The sequence below is a fragment of the Cervus canadensis genome, chromosome 17 (assembly GCF_019320065.1).
Source record: "Cervus canadensis isolate Bull #8, Minnesota chromosome 17, ASM1932006v1, whole genome shotgun sequence".
Lineage (NCBI taxonomy): Eukaryota > Metazoa > Chordata > Mammalia > Artiodactyla > Cervidae > Cervus > Cervus canadensis.
In genome coordinates this window covers 14441714-14457009 of record NC_057402.1, presented here as the reverse complement: position 1 = coordinate 14457009, position 15296 = coordinate 14441714, and the positions used below count along the sequence as shown (strand labels likewise).

Below are 15296 nucleotides of genomic sequence, written 5' to 3'. Positions count from 1 at the left end.
CAGGGATCGAACCCAGGTCTCCTGCATTGCAGGCAGACGCTTTATCCTCTGAGCCACCAGGGAAGCCACAAAACAAAAAAAAAGACACAAATAAGATACAAACAAAGACACAAATAAATTGTCTGTGGATTAGAAGACTCAATATTGTTAAAATGTCTGTACTACCCAAAGTGATCTATAGAATTCAACCAATGCAATCAATCCCAAGGGCATGTTTTACAGAAATAGAAAAAAAAAAAAAATCCTAAAATTAGTATGAAAGCTCAAGGGATTTCAAATAGCCAAAATAATCTTTAAAAGAACAACAAAGTTGGGGGCCTCATATATCCTGACTTCAAAAAATATACTACGCAAAGCCACAGAAGCCATGGCAGCAGGGAGCTGGCATGGAGACAGGCACTGGGGACCAGGGGGAACTGGCATGAAGACAGACACTGGGGACCGGGGGGAACTGGCATGGAGACAGGCACTGGGGACCAGGGGGCGGGCCAGAGGGCCCACAAGGAGATGCGCACGTTCCCGGCCAAACGACGCTGAACAAGGGTGCCAAGACCACAAAGCGGGGAAAGGAGAGTCCCTTCAGAAATGCTGCTGGCAAAACTGGATATCCACATGCAAAAGAATAATACTGGACAGGAACCCTGATGGATCGGTGGTGAAGAATCTGCCTGCAATGTAGGAGGTGGGGGTTTGATCCCTGGGTCGGGAAGATCCCCTGGAGGAGAAAACGGCAACCCACTCCAGTATTCTTGCCTGGAGAATCCCATGGACAGAGAAGCCTGGTGGGCTACAGTCCATGGGGTCACAAGAGTCATAGATGACGTAGTGACAAAACCACCATAACCTTATACTATATACTAAAATCAACTCAAAGTTGATTTAAGACCTATACCTAAGACTTCGAACTCTTAATAAAACATAGAAGAAAACACAGGGGAAAGTTTCAGTACACTGGATTTAGCAATGATTTTTTGGATATGATACCAAAAGTACAGGAAACACAAGCAAAAATAGACAAATCTACATCATACTTATAAACTGTGCAAAGGAAACAATCAACAGACTGAAAAGGCAACCACAAAATGGTAGAAAACATTTGAGAATCATATATTTGATAAGGGACCAATATGCAGAATATGTAAGGAATTCCTATAACTCAACAACAAAAATGATATAATTCAAAAATAAGAAAAAAAAATAAGCAAAAGACCTAAATAGATAATTTTCCAAAGAAGATAGACAAATGGTCAATAAGCATATGAAAAGATGTTTATCATCACTAATCATTAGAGAAATGCAAATCAGAATCACAATGATATATTACCTCACAATCATCAGGATAAGTATTGATAAAGAGAAATTAGAACCCTAGTGCACTCCTGGAATGTAAAATGGTTTGGCACTGGAAAAACAGTATAGACGTTCCTCAAAAAATTGAAAATAGAATTATCAGATGATCCATTAAAATCTCCTTTCTGGGTATTATCCAGAAGAATTCGAAGTAGGATCTTGAAGAGATACCTTTACACCCATTTGTTCACTGTAGCATTGTTCACAATAGCCAAGAGGTAGAAACAACCCAAATGTCCATCAAGAGGTGAATGGATAAAAAAAATATGGCATATACGTGCAATCGAGTAATTATGCAGCCTTTAAAAAGGAAGGAGATCCTGTTACATGCTAGAACATGGATGAACATCGAGGACATTATGCTAAGTGAAATAAACCAATCACAAAAAAACAAATACTATATGGTTTCACTCATATGAAATATCTAAAGTAGTAAAAATCATAGAAATGCAAACTAGACAGATGTCTGCCACAATCTGGAAAAGAGGGAGAGAGGAATTAATGTCTCATGGGCCAGGTTCAGTTTTGCAAGATAAAAAAATTCTAGAACTCTGTTGCACAACAACGTGATCACACCTAACGCTAATGAACTGTATACATACAAATAGTTAAGGTGGCTGACTTACTGTTGCGTGTTTATAATCACAACTAAAAATAAGGTAAAAAAACAATTTAAATATATGTGGGGCTCTTCACTGCTCTCCAAAGCAAAAAACAAAGCACTGCCCTCTTATTCTCTACATTGCAACACCAACAGCCCTTTCTTATTAAAGAAGGATGAACAATGGAGAACCACATTTCCCACTGCCATTCAATGACCTTATCTCTACTGACCCCAAAATCATCACCCTAGATAATTTTTTTAAAATACACACTAGAAGTCAATAAACTAGAGTTAATAAAGTTTGAAAAAGGAAACAAAGAGGGGAAATTCTATGAAAAAGAAAATAAGCATATTAAATATAGCCTCGGCTGTTGCTGCTAAGTCGCTTCAGTCGTGTCTGACCCTGTGTGACCCCATAGATGGCAGCCCACCAGGCTACGCCGTCCCTGGGATTCTCCAGGCAAGAACACTGGAGTGGATTGCCATTTCCTTCTCCAATGCATGAAAGTGAAAAGTGAAAGTGAAGTCGCTCAGTCATGTCCGACTCTGCGACCCCATGGACTGCAGCCTACCAGGCTCCTCCAGCCATGGGATTTTCCAGGCAAGAGTACTGGAGTGGGCTGGCATGGCTGTCTCCATATATAGCCTCTATACACTATAAAACTCATGAAACAACAGTTAACATATATTGCATACCCTGTCCCCAACTTTATAAATGCTGATAAAGAAGTATGTGTAGGAAGTAGACATTGAGTAAAGTTTGAGGTACAACACATATATTAAAAGTAGCAGATGCAAAAAGAGGATAACCAAACAAAGAAACAGGAAGATGGGGAAGCTAAGCCCAGAACAAACAGGCGCAAATAAAGAGTGCTTCAGCTAACCTCACGAGCAAGTTAGTCTCAATACAATAACATGAGTAATTCAGTTTTTGAATAAAGTCATTCACTTTAACCAAAAATAACCACTTGGAGGCAGAGAATAGCTACAGACTAAAAGAGACAGAACCTCTTTGTAGACACAGGCAACCTGGAAGCAAGAACCCTTCTGGATGGGATAGGAACAAGTAACCAGAAACACTGTAATATAAAATCAGACCTATACATCTCTTTGATAATCAGATGTCTAATGTATGCAGTCCAATAAAGAGCTCATAGTAATCCAGGGTCCACATTATTTGGCATATGGAAACTGACCTGATAGTGGTGATAAGAGGAATCTTCGAGGATATACAGCTGCTGTCAAAGATTCTGCAAAATAAACAGCAAGAATAAAGAAGCACACTCTTTTTATTGTTTCTTGAGATTTTTCTGAAATATCATCAGGGTATTTAACAAGCTTTTCATTGGTTCATGATATGAAATGGTTGTTGTTTTAAAATATATAGGATCAGGCTCTAACAAACCTCAGTTAGCTAATATATTTATAAAAGTGACAAAGAATATCGTAAAACTCAGTGCTTAGAGTTTAGTGTGGAAACTATTTAAACACTATTATTCCAAACTTAAATGTACATTCTACAGTGATAATCCAGACTCTATAATCAGATCCACAGTAATATAGGTCATACATAACGGATGTCATCTGCAAATGCACAAATAACCTAGAAGTGCAGGCATGTATCAAGAGCAATTTCCCCATGAGACTTATCAGTTGAGGGCGTCATATTGTCACTTCCAGGCTATGACAAGACTGACTGGCCAGTAACTAAGGGGAGGAACTCGTGGGGCAACTGGAGGAGCTCAGAAGCCTCCACGAGGCACCCTGGCAGAAAGTAGCCATGTCATCACCACCTCGCCCTGCTCCTTGTGCCTAGCTATCCCACTGCCATTTCTTGGCACTAGAACTTATTAACTAATTAGATTACCAGAAAGCCAAATCACAAGAGTAAAGTCTGCAGTGCAAATGAACAGGAATGGGACAAGTAAGTGGCCTTTAAGACAAAGAAAACGGCATGGGTGGAAAGGGGACACTGGGCTGACACTGCCCAGTGATTAAATCTCTTAATGTACTACCTGGTAATGCTCACAGACTTTACTAGGAATTAACAGGGCTCCTGTTACACACCATAAACCACGCTCTTCCCAATATATGGGTCTAAACAGAAATTAGGTGGTTTTCTAGAGCCCAGCCCATAGTATGCATTCAACAGACACTTGTTGAGTGAATAATGAACACATTCCAAAATCACTTAAGGTAAAAGTCTCATAAACTGAGAATTGCTTGCAATGTTAAGCAAAATTGGGGATTTTAGAAGAGAACAAAATTATTTCCTTCATGGTTGCATTAACATTCTCCACATTTTAAAAAATTGGCATTATTTTCTATTTTTGTTCAACTGGCTTATGTTACATTTTAAAATCCATTTTTAGGTAGTAGCTATAGAAAGGTACCAAAGCTAAAACCATAAAATTTTATCCAATTTTATCCAATTTATCCAACAGAAACCCAGTTTTTGCTATCTTTTCTGCCTGCCCATGGCCAAGGGCTCTGCAACTTCAGTTCAGCACTTGACTTGTGGGAGGGATCCCACTATCCCCAGAGTAAGAGCGTCTTCCTATGCTAAAATTATCTTCTATCCAAGATATCACACAGAAAAGCTTCCCTGGTAGCTCAGTTGGTAGAGAATCTGCCTGCAGTGTGGGAGACTTGGGTTCAATCCCTGGGTTGGGAAGATCCCCTGAAAGGCTACCCACTCCAGTATGTGGCCTGGAGAATCCCGTGGACCGAGGAGCCTGACAGGTTACAATTCATGGGGAAACAGAGCTGGACACGACCGAGTGACTTTCACACAAGCTATCACAAGCCTGATTTCATTAGATTTCAGTGCTAAAAGGAAAACCTGACATCATTCCCCAGGGTAGTTACAGACCTTCCTTGCCAATCTCAAGGAAATTTACAGATTCCAAAACTGCTGAAATGCCATTAAGTACAGGTCGTTGATCTTTGGGAACCTAGCCATGACTACAAAACAATTAACACTAGTGATGTAATAAGGAGTAATAGTAAACAAAGCTACTGGTTAACTAAGTAATTACAGACTCTTAACGACGTATTTCTGTCTTCCCAATTTACCTCAGCTTGCAGTCAGCACATGTGGTTACTACTCTGTTACCAGTAAGAGGTGAAAAATAGGCTGAAGCGATGCTCTTTGTGTGTTCAGTTAAAGAAATCAAAGGCTGGTTTCTACTGCGATTCAGGCATCTTGCATCATAAATATGAATATCCCTGTAACAGGAGGAATAACTCTCAGGTGTTATCACAGTACACGGAGTAAGCCTCTACAACAGCACAGAACGTAAATTAGACACTCAAATACACACTACATTGAAGAACAGTTAAGACAGGCCCCTCGAATCTTCGGTATTAATTTTTTTTTCGGTATTAATTTTAAAAACATGGGTATAGATTAAAAATTAGAAAAATTCCAAAATTATAGCATATATATGTGAGCAGGTGGGTACAGATAGAAAAGATTCTAGCTGGTTTTCTCATCTCTTCAAGAAAAAAGTTAACACAGACTAAGAAATTGCAGGTCCCATTTAACTTGTATTTTTTACAGATTTTCTTCTCCAAAGACTGAAGTAAATGCACGAGACCAAGGAAAACAAAAATGTATATTTGTTTCATCCCACCCTCGCCTTCTCCCACAGAGTCCCAAAGTCTCAATATTTTCACTATGTATTAAATCTCATTTTAAAGAATCACAAAAAAACTCAAAAAAAAAAAAAAAACACCCTCAAATTAGCATAGACAGGAAAATTATTTGGTCTGTGGGTATCACAAAAAAGTCTTTTGTCAATCAAACTAAAACATTATTCCTAATGTTAAAAGATCTATATCATAAAATTTTATGAAGAACATACCTTAATCCCGCAGTGATAAAATACTGTCTATGCACTGGGTGCACATGAACAGTTCTTATTTTGCTCAAAGAAGATCTGATAAGTTTCTCACAAGAAGTTCCAGGAGTCCGCCTATCCACTAGTGACATACTTCCATCCCAGTGACCTACTATTAAAGTGGAGGCATCTTCTGTCAAGAAGTCAAAGGAGGAAAAGCTGCTTCTTTCATCTCTATATACCTAAGGATATAAGGAACAATCAACTTAAGTAACAATCTTCTTTTAAAAAAAGCCAATGCATGGATTCTTTGTTAAAAAAGCAACAAAACACTTTACCCCAAATACCTCATTTATCCTCCCATCATCCCCACAGGAAGCACAGGACAAAATGGTCATCCTCTTTGGCAGAGATGGAATCGAAAGCACTGATCAACTCTAAGACTTGCCAGCAATCAAACAGCCCATCCACCCATGTTGGGGCTACATCCCAAATCTCTTAAACCCAATAAACCTCAGTTGCAGATCTACTCTGAAACTTACTAGGAAATGGATTGAATTTGATTTCTACTCAACTGAAGTACAAATTGAAACTCAAAAAGATATATGCACTCCAATGTTCACAACAGCACTATTTACAACAGCCAAGACATGGAAGCAACCTAAATTGTGCATCCACAGTGGAGTGGATAAAGAACATGTGGTACATATATACGATGGAATATTCAGTTTCAGTGAAAGTCGCTCAGTCATGTCTGACTCTTTGTGACCCCATGGGCTATAAAGTCCATGGAATTCTCCAGGCCAGAATACTGGAGTGGGTAGCCATTCCCTTCTCCAGGGGTTCTTCCCAACCCAGGGATCGAACCTAGGTCTCCTGCACTGCAGGCAGTCTTTACCATCTAGGCCACCAGAACACCCTGATGGAATATTAGTCCGCCACAAGAAAGAACAAACCAATGCTACTTGCAGCAACATGGATGGACCTAGAGATTGCCACTCTGAGTGAAGTGAATCAGATACAGACAAATATCATATATTGCTTACATGTGGAACCTAAAAAATGGGTACAAATGAACTTATTTACAAAACAGAAGTAGAGTCATGAATGTAGAAAATAAACTTGTGTTTACCAGGAGATGGGGGAGATGGATAAATTGGGACTGACATATCCACACTAATATATATAAAATAGATAACTATAAGAACCTGCTATATAGCACAGAGAACTGTACTCAATATTCTGTAAAGGTCTATATGGGAAAAGAATCTAAAAAAAAAAAAAAAGCGGATAATATGTATATGTGTAACTGATTCACTGTGCTGTACATCTGAAACATAACACTGTAAATCCACTATGCTCCAATAAAAGTTTTTTAAAAAATTATATGGGCAGTAGTAACATCAGTGGTTTCCAAGGGCTTTGGGAAAGAGGAGAGGACTAACTGTAAAGAATTATGAGGTAATTTTTCAGGTGATGGAAATTTTCTGTATCTTGACTGCAGTGGTGGTTACATAAGTTTGCCAAAATTCATAAAACTGCACACCTAAAATAGGTAAGTTTTACAGTATGTATTGTATACCTCAATAAACCTGATTTTAAAAAAATAAGTAAGTTGAGAACTTTGACAACTCAATACTAAAAACACAGATAACCCAATTAAAAACAGGCAAAAGATCCAAATAGACATTTCTTTAAATAATTACAATAATTACTAATAAGCAAATCTCCATCATGAACAACAGCCTTGTCGTGGTGAAGGGGCTTGTTTAACTCAATGAAGCTTGTTTAACTCAATGAGTCATGCTGTGCGGGGCCACCCGAGACAGACAGCTCACACTGGAGAGTTCTGACAAAATACGGTCCACTGGAGAAGGAAATGGCAACCCACTCCAGTAGTCTTGTCAGGAGAACCCCACGAACAGTATAAAAAGGCAAAAAGATAGAACACCGGAAGATGGACACCGCCCCCCTCCAAATCAGAAAGGGTCCAACATGCTATGAGGGAAGAGCAGAGAGCAATTACTAATAGCTCCAAAAAGAATGAAGTGGCTGGGCCAAAGCAGAAATGATGCTCAGTTTCAGATGTGTTTGGTGGTGAAAGTAAAGTCCAACGCTGTAAAGAACAGTATTGCATAGGAACCTGGAACGCGAGGTCCATGAATCAAGGTAAACTGGACACACTAAAGCAGGAGATGGCAAGATTGATCTACAGGTCGAGAATCCCCAAAATGATGTTATTTACCCTTGACACCATTTGACTAGACCAACAAAGCTCAACCACAAACCAGGAGCCTAAAGCTTTAACTACTGACACCTCTGCCTCAACTTCAAGGCATCTAACAGTTGTCAGTTGACGGAATCAAGTCTGCACTTGGGTTTGGTTTGGCCCACTGTCCTTTTTTCCTTCCCTTTCTTAATTTCTTTTTACGGTTTTACTGAGAAGTAGTATTTCCTATACCATAAACTTCACTCTCATCATGTTCTTTAAACTATGACTTAGTTCACAACACTGACATACTAGAATTTTTTTTTAAAAAAATCTTAGGATAACTTAGGAGTCAGTGAACTAAAATGGACAGGAATGGGCAAATTTAATCCAGATGACCATTGTATCTACTACTGTGGGCAAGAATTCCTTACAAGAAAAGGAGTAGTCCTCATAATCAACAAAAGAGTCTGAAATGCAGTACTTGGGTACAATCTCAAAAATGAAAGAATAATCTTGGTTCATTTCCAAGGCAAACCATTCAGCATCACAATAATCCAAGTCTATGCCCCAACCACCTATGCCAAAGAAGCTGAACAGTTCTATGAAAACCTACAAAAACTTGTAGATTTGACACCAAAAAAAAAAAAAAGTCCTTTTCATCATAGAGGACTGGAATACAAAAGTAGGAAGTCAAGAGATACCTGGAGTAACAGGATAGTTTGGTCTTCGAGTAGAAAATGAAGCAGTGCAAGGCTAATAGTTTTGCCAAGAGAATGCACTGATCACAGCAAACACCCTCTTCCAACAACACAAGAGACCACTCTACACATGGACATCACCAGATAGTCAATATTGAAATCAGACTGATTATATTTTTTGCAGACAAAGATGAAGAAACTCTATATAGTCAGCAAAAACAAGACCTGGAACTGACTGTGGCTCAGATCATCAGTTCCTTATAGCAAAATTCATACTTAACTTGAAGAAAGTAGGGAAAACCACTAGACCATTCAGGTGTGACCTAAATAAATCCCGTATGATTATACAGGGGAAGTGAAGAATGGATTCAAGGTATTCCATCTGGTAGACAGAGTGCCATAGTCCTTCAAACTATGGACAGAGGTTTGTAACACTGTACAGGAGGCACTGACCAAAACCATCCAGAAGAAAAAGAAATGCAAAAAGGCAAAATTGTTGTCTGAGGCGGCTTTACATACAGCTGAGGAAAGAAGAGAAGTGAAAAGTAAGGGAGAAAGGGAAAGATATACCCAACTGAATGCAGAGTTCCAGAGAACAGCAAGGAGAGATAAAAAGGCCTTTTTAAATGAACAATGCAAAGAAGTAGAGGAAATCAACAGAATGGGAAAGACTAAAGATCTCTTCAAGAAAACTGAAGATATCAAAGGAACACTTCATTCAAGGATGGGCACAATAAAGGACAGAAGCAATATGGACCTAATGGAAGCAGAAGAGATTAAGAAGAGGTGATAAGAATACACAGAAGAACTATACAAAAGAAATGTTTTAATGACCCAGGTAACCAAAATGGTACAGTTACTCACTTAGAGCCAGACACCCTAGTATGTAAAGTCAAGTGGGCCTTAGGAAGCATTACTTACAAACAAGCTAGTGGAGGTGATGGAATTCCAGCTGAGCTATTTAAAATCCTAAATGATGCTGTTAAAGTGATGTACTCAATATGTCAGCAAATTTGGAAAATATGTCAGCAGTAACCATAGGACTGGACAAGGTTAGTTTTCATTCCAATCCCAAAGAAGGGCAATGAGAAAGAATGTTCAGACTACTATAAAACTGCACTCATTTCACATACTAGTAAATTTATGCTCAAAATCCTTCAAGCTAGGCTTCGGCAGTATATGAATAGAGAACTTTCCAATGTACAAGCTGCGTTTAGAAAGGGCAGAGGAACCAGAGATCAAATTGCCAACATTCACTGGATCATAGAGAAAGCAAGGGAATTCCAGAAAAACAGCTACTTCTGTTTCACTGACTACACTAAAATATTTGTATGGATCACAACAAACTATGGAAAATTCTTTTTTTTTTTTTTTCATTTATTCATATTAGTTGGAGGCTAATTACTTTTCAATATTGTAGTGGTTTTTGCCATACATTGATATAAGAGATGGTTTCTCTCCTGAGAAACCTGTATGCAGGTCAAGAAGCAACAGTAAGAACAGTAAGAACCAGACATGGAACAACTTACTGGTTCCAACTTAAGAAAGGAGTATGACAAGGCTTATACTGTCACCTTACTTATTTAACTTATATGCAGAATATATCATGCGAAATGCCAGACTGGATGAAGCACAAGCTGGAATCAAGATTGCCAGGAGAAATATCAACCACCTCAGATAGGCAGACAATACCATTCTAATGGCAGAAAGTAAAAAGGAACTAAAGAGCCTCTTGATGAGGCTGAAAGAGGAGAGTGGAAAAAGCTGGCCTGAAACCCAACATTCAAAACTCTAAGATCACGGAATCCAGTCCTATCATTTCATGGCAAGGAGAGGGGGAAAAAGTGGAAGTAGTGACAGATTTTATTTACTTGGCCTCCAAAATCACTATAGACAGTGACAGTGGCCATGAATTTAAAAGACGCTTGCTCCTTGGAAGGAAAGCTATGACAAACCTAGACAGCACATTAAAAAGCAGAGAGACATCACTTTGCCGACAAGATCTGTATAGTCAAAGATATGGTTTTTCCAGTAATCATGTACAAATGTGAGAGTTGGACCATAAAGAAGGCTGAGTACTGAAGAACTGATGCTTTCAAATTGTGTTACTGGAGAAGACTTTTGGGAATCCCTTAAACTACAAGGAGATCAAACCAGTCCATCCTAAAGGAAATCAACCCTGTATATATTCATTGGAAGGACTGATGCTGAAGCAGAAGCTCCAACACTCTGGTCATCTGATGCAAAGAGATGACTCACTGGAAAAGATCCTGATGCTAGGAAAAAACAGAAGGTTGGACAGGTTGGACTGCAAGGAGATCAAACTGGTCCATCCCAAAGGAAATCAGTCCTGAATATTCATTGGAAGGACTGATGCTGAAGCTCCAATACTTTGGTCACCTGATGTGAAGAATGGACTCATTGGAAAAGACCCTGATGCTAGGAAAGATCAAAGGCAGGAGGAGAAGGGGACAACAGAGGATGAGATGGTTGGATGGCATCACTGACTTGATGGACATGAGTTTGAGTAAGTTCCAGGAGTCGGTGATGGACAGGGAAGCCTGGCGTGCTGCAGTCCATGGGGTCACAAAGAGTTGGACACAACGGAGCAACTGAATTGAACTATTACTCACTTAATACCATTGTATCGTGATTGATCAACAGAAAAATAATAGAACTCTCTATCACCAAAGCTACCATTTAATAGAAAAACCTATAATCACTTTTTTAAATCCAGATGCATATCAGAATTACAAATGCCTAGGTATTGCTTTTTTGTCCAAAGCTCCAGATATGTTTCTAATGAGCAGCCACGTTTAAATCCAACTGGACTATATGACGATCTTTTACTTTCATCTAGTTTGTTTCACCTTTTCTATTTCATACTCAGTGCTCCATTTCATTCAGTTTAGGTTTTCCAACTTCTCCACCCTTTTTTCTTTTGTTCTCTCTCAAGCATAGCACAAAAACTTTTGTATACATATGTATATGTCATGTGTATTTTAGAAAACTTATAAATTTTCACTTAAGTAAAAAATTTATGACATTTCGATTCCACTTGTTTGACTTAGTATGAAGAGAATGCTAGATTTCTAATTTAAAAAAAATAGATGCAACAAGTAACAAAGGCTTACTGTATAGCACAGGGACCTATAATCAATATTTTTTAATAACCTATAATGGAAAATAATCTGAAAAATAATATGTATATATGTATAACTGAATCACCTTGCTGTGCACCTGAGACACTGTAAGTCAACTATGCTTCAATAAATCTATGTATTAAGAGAAATTCCTATAAGTAATTATGAATAATCTGTACACAGAACATTAGAATAATCACAAAGACATCAGAATGTGTTAATTTTGAGTACCGGTTTACATAAACAATTAAGGCATACATAAAATTAGATCATCAATTAGTATTTATGATGATAAATCATAACAGTGGTGATACTGTGTTTTCTTCACTGTTTATCACATATAAAATTGCCCTAATACTGAGGATGTCTAAAAACTTCAAAAGTTCCATTCAAAATAAGTTAAAGGGTGAAAACCTACATCTAAACCATGCTAAACTTCACAAAGATTAAAATTCACATTGAAAAAGGGTTTAATTTATAAGAATTCTCTAAACGAGGAAATCTAATATGGTTAATAAGCAAATGTGAAAGCTCACTTGAAATGACATGTTTGTTGTAAGCATTAAGTAGTAGATATTTAAGTAGGAGACCAAATGTAATCACTAGGATCAAATATTGTGAGGATTCCTCAGGCCTTTGGAAGCTTCTGGCCCACCCAACCAGAGGTCAAATGGATTAGAAAACCTTCAAGGGGTAAAGTCTGTTTATCTTGGTAGAGTATCTCTAGACGGATGGATAGTCACAAGTATAAGCCTAACATCTTTCAACTATTCTTAAACAGACTTCAACTTAATCTGACCTCACAGGGGCTACATTAGCTCAGGAAAAGACCTTATCCTCAAGAGGTGGTTATGAATAAACCTGGCGTAAGATGTTCTGAATGAAATCGCCTGGGTGTCCATTTTTGGCCAGAGTACAATTTTATCACATCCAATTGCAGCATTTCATTCTAACTTCACCAGACAAAAATAACTGAGCTAATCTATTAACAGATATATATATGGCATGTAAGACATGATAAATCTTAGCTAGAAGACAAAAAAACAAATTTTATAGTTTTTGTGTTACATTACTGGCCATATGTTTTACATATAATGTGCTATAGTACTGTTTGTTATGTGACGAATTTCTCTATAGTCTTTTCTGTCACATTGAAGACTCAGCCTCACAAAAATTCATACCTGCAAAGGCTAGAAATAATAAACAAAAATATAATAACATTCTCATATTTTTCCTGAATAAAACACAAGTTTTAAGCCTTAACAACAGAAGAATAGGTTATTGTTTTTCAAATATTTTTGCAAAAATAAAAAATAAGAGAAAAAAAACTATTATGTGCCAGGCTCTGTTTTAAGTACATTAACTCACTTCATCCTTGTGACAATCCTGTAAGGTAAATAGTATTACTGTCTCATTTCAAAACTAAGGAAGTTGAGACACAAAGAGGTAAAGGCACTTGCCAAGGTCAAACAAATAGTACCAGACGGGATATGGATTTAGGCAGTATAGTTCTAAAGTCCCTGTTCCATACCAGCTCATCCAGTCTGATGGTATAATAATCATTCACATGGTACTTCATAAAGAATCTAGACTATCATCTAAGGTCAATATGTAAACATATTAACACTTACCTCTTCAAAAACAGCCCTGGAAAAATCCCCACAGCGTAATGTGCCATCATAGCTCAGTGACAGAAGGTGAGCTGGATTGGCAGGTGAGAAGTAAAGACAGCTAACCGGTTGACTGTGGGGCTGAAAAAGATAAACTCCATCCTCCTTAGGTTGGTGAGTCTGGAAGAGAGTTAGGGGTGGGGAGAGAGACAAAAACTGGTGAGAAATAGTAATATATTTCATGTCATTAAGTTGTTAAAATGTTTATGTCTGTATTATATTCAGTCTTTTCTCAGTCTGTTGTTATACCCAACCTCCCGATTAGAAAGTCAGAACTAGAAACTTTATACTCTAAGTTATTTTCCTAATTTTCAACCCAACAGAACTGTCTCATTAATTTTAATAGTTTCCAGTTTTTTGCAACTAGACAAGTAGTTTTTCATAATGCAGAGGGGAAATAATTACTGCTTATTCTGACTTCATTTCATGAAATCCTCAGGAAATGTGAGATTTACTTTTTATTTCACACACAGGATAATTCCTTCCTACTAAAATACATCAATGTCACTTCTACTTTGCTTGCTAAGTATGCTTGTATATGAGTAAATCATCCTGCACACAATTTTCATACGGTGTTTGGTTCTGGCACAAAATGATAGTTTTTTAAATATTTTATCCCCTAAATACTCTGGCCACCTGATGCAAAGAGCTGGCTCATTAGAAAAGACCCTGATGCTGGGAAAGATGGAGGGCAAGAGGAGAAGGGGGCAGCAGAGGATGAGATGGTTAGATAGCATCACTGACTCAACGGACGTGAGTTTGAGCAAACTCCAGGAGGTAGTGAAGGACAGGGATGCCTGGCATGCTGCAGTCCATGGAATCACAAAGAGTCAGACACAACTTAGCAACTGAAAAAAAAAAAAAACCAAATCCCCTAAATACCCCATGAAAAATGCGTGTATTTGAATTTATATAGTAATATTACTGCTTCTAAAGATTATCCTTTCACTACTGGATTATCAACTCCGAAATCATCATGTTTTGAATTTCCATGTTATATTCCTATACCACATGTTATATCATGAACCAACAACTATCATCTCCAAATCTATCTTAGTCTGCTCTGAAATACTCAAGCATTGTTTTTGTCTTTTTTAAGAGTTTAAAGAGAAAAAAATTTTTAAGGAAAGAAAGAAAAAATCTTTTTAAAAAAAGGAAAAAAATTACAACAACACAAACTCCTCCTCCTACCCAGAGTTAACCACTGTTAACACTTTGGCATATTGTCCATAGCATATATTTTTTAGGAAAACAATACTCCCCAGATAAAATTCTGAAAAATCATTCAAAACCCAAAATTGACCAAAATTATCACTGAAATACTAAGCAATCATTATAGATGTCTTTACATGCAGTTACTTATATGGATAGGATAGAGAAGAAATTTGGGGGGGGGGCGCGGGGGAAGGCCACTTTTAATAGTATTAAATTTAACTATACTTTAAAATAATAAAAGAAAAGCAAGCTGAAGGAATTTTTGAATTTCGAGTATTTCTTTACAAGAGTTATCTAAGAAGGAAAAAGTATAAAGCATAAAGCACTTACAGTCATTAAGCTTTATTTTTAAATTTAACTATGTATGTCTCAATTTCAGATTTCTATTGATTGAGGACACTATTTCCCCCCCACCCAATCTCCCCTTTTTCTATCTCTAGATTTATTTTTATTTTGTCCAGGTTAACAACACTCATATCTAGTTCTGTAATCATAATTCATATTGCTATTTAATATTAGTTCTGCACTTAAATGGATTTAATACTCATCATTGATTCTTCTG

At 37.5% G+C, this 15296-nt stretch overlaps 1 protein-coding gene across 9 annotated transcripts in view; it reads right to left on the bottom strand.

Annotated features, from left to right (window-relative positions):
- The window catches only part of WDR76 (WD repeat domain 76), a 56335-nt gene that overhangs the window by 3905 nt on the left and 37134 nt on the right, over positions 1–15296 (bottom strand). For all 9 annotated transcript variants that reach the window (XM_043489900.1, XM_043489908.1, XM_043489899.1 and 6 more), the window contains 4 exons: positions 13481–13639; positions 5821–6038; positions 5030–5182; positions 3151–3204 (listed from right to left, as the gene is read on the bottom strand). In XM_043489900.1, the coding sequence (XP_043345835.1) occupies positions 3151–3204; positions 5030–5182; positions 5821–6038; positions 13481–13639 (584 nt within the window). The remainder of the gene's footprint in view (positions 1–3150; positions 3205–5029; positions 5183–5820; positions 6039–13480; positions 13640–15296) is intronic.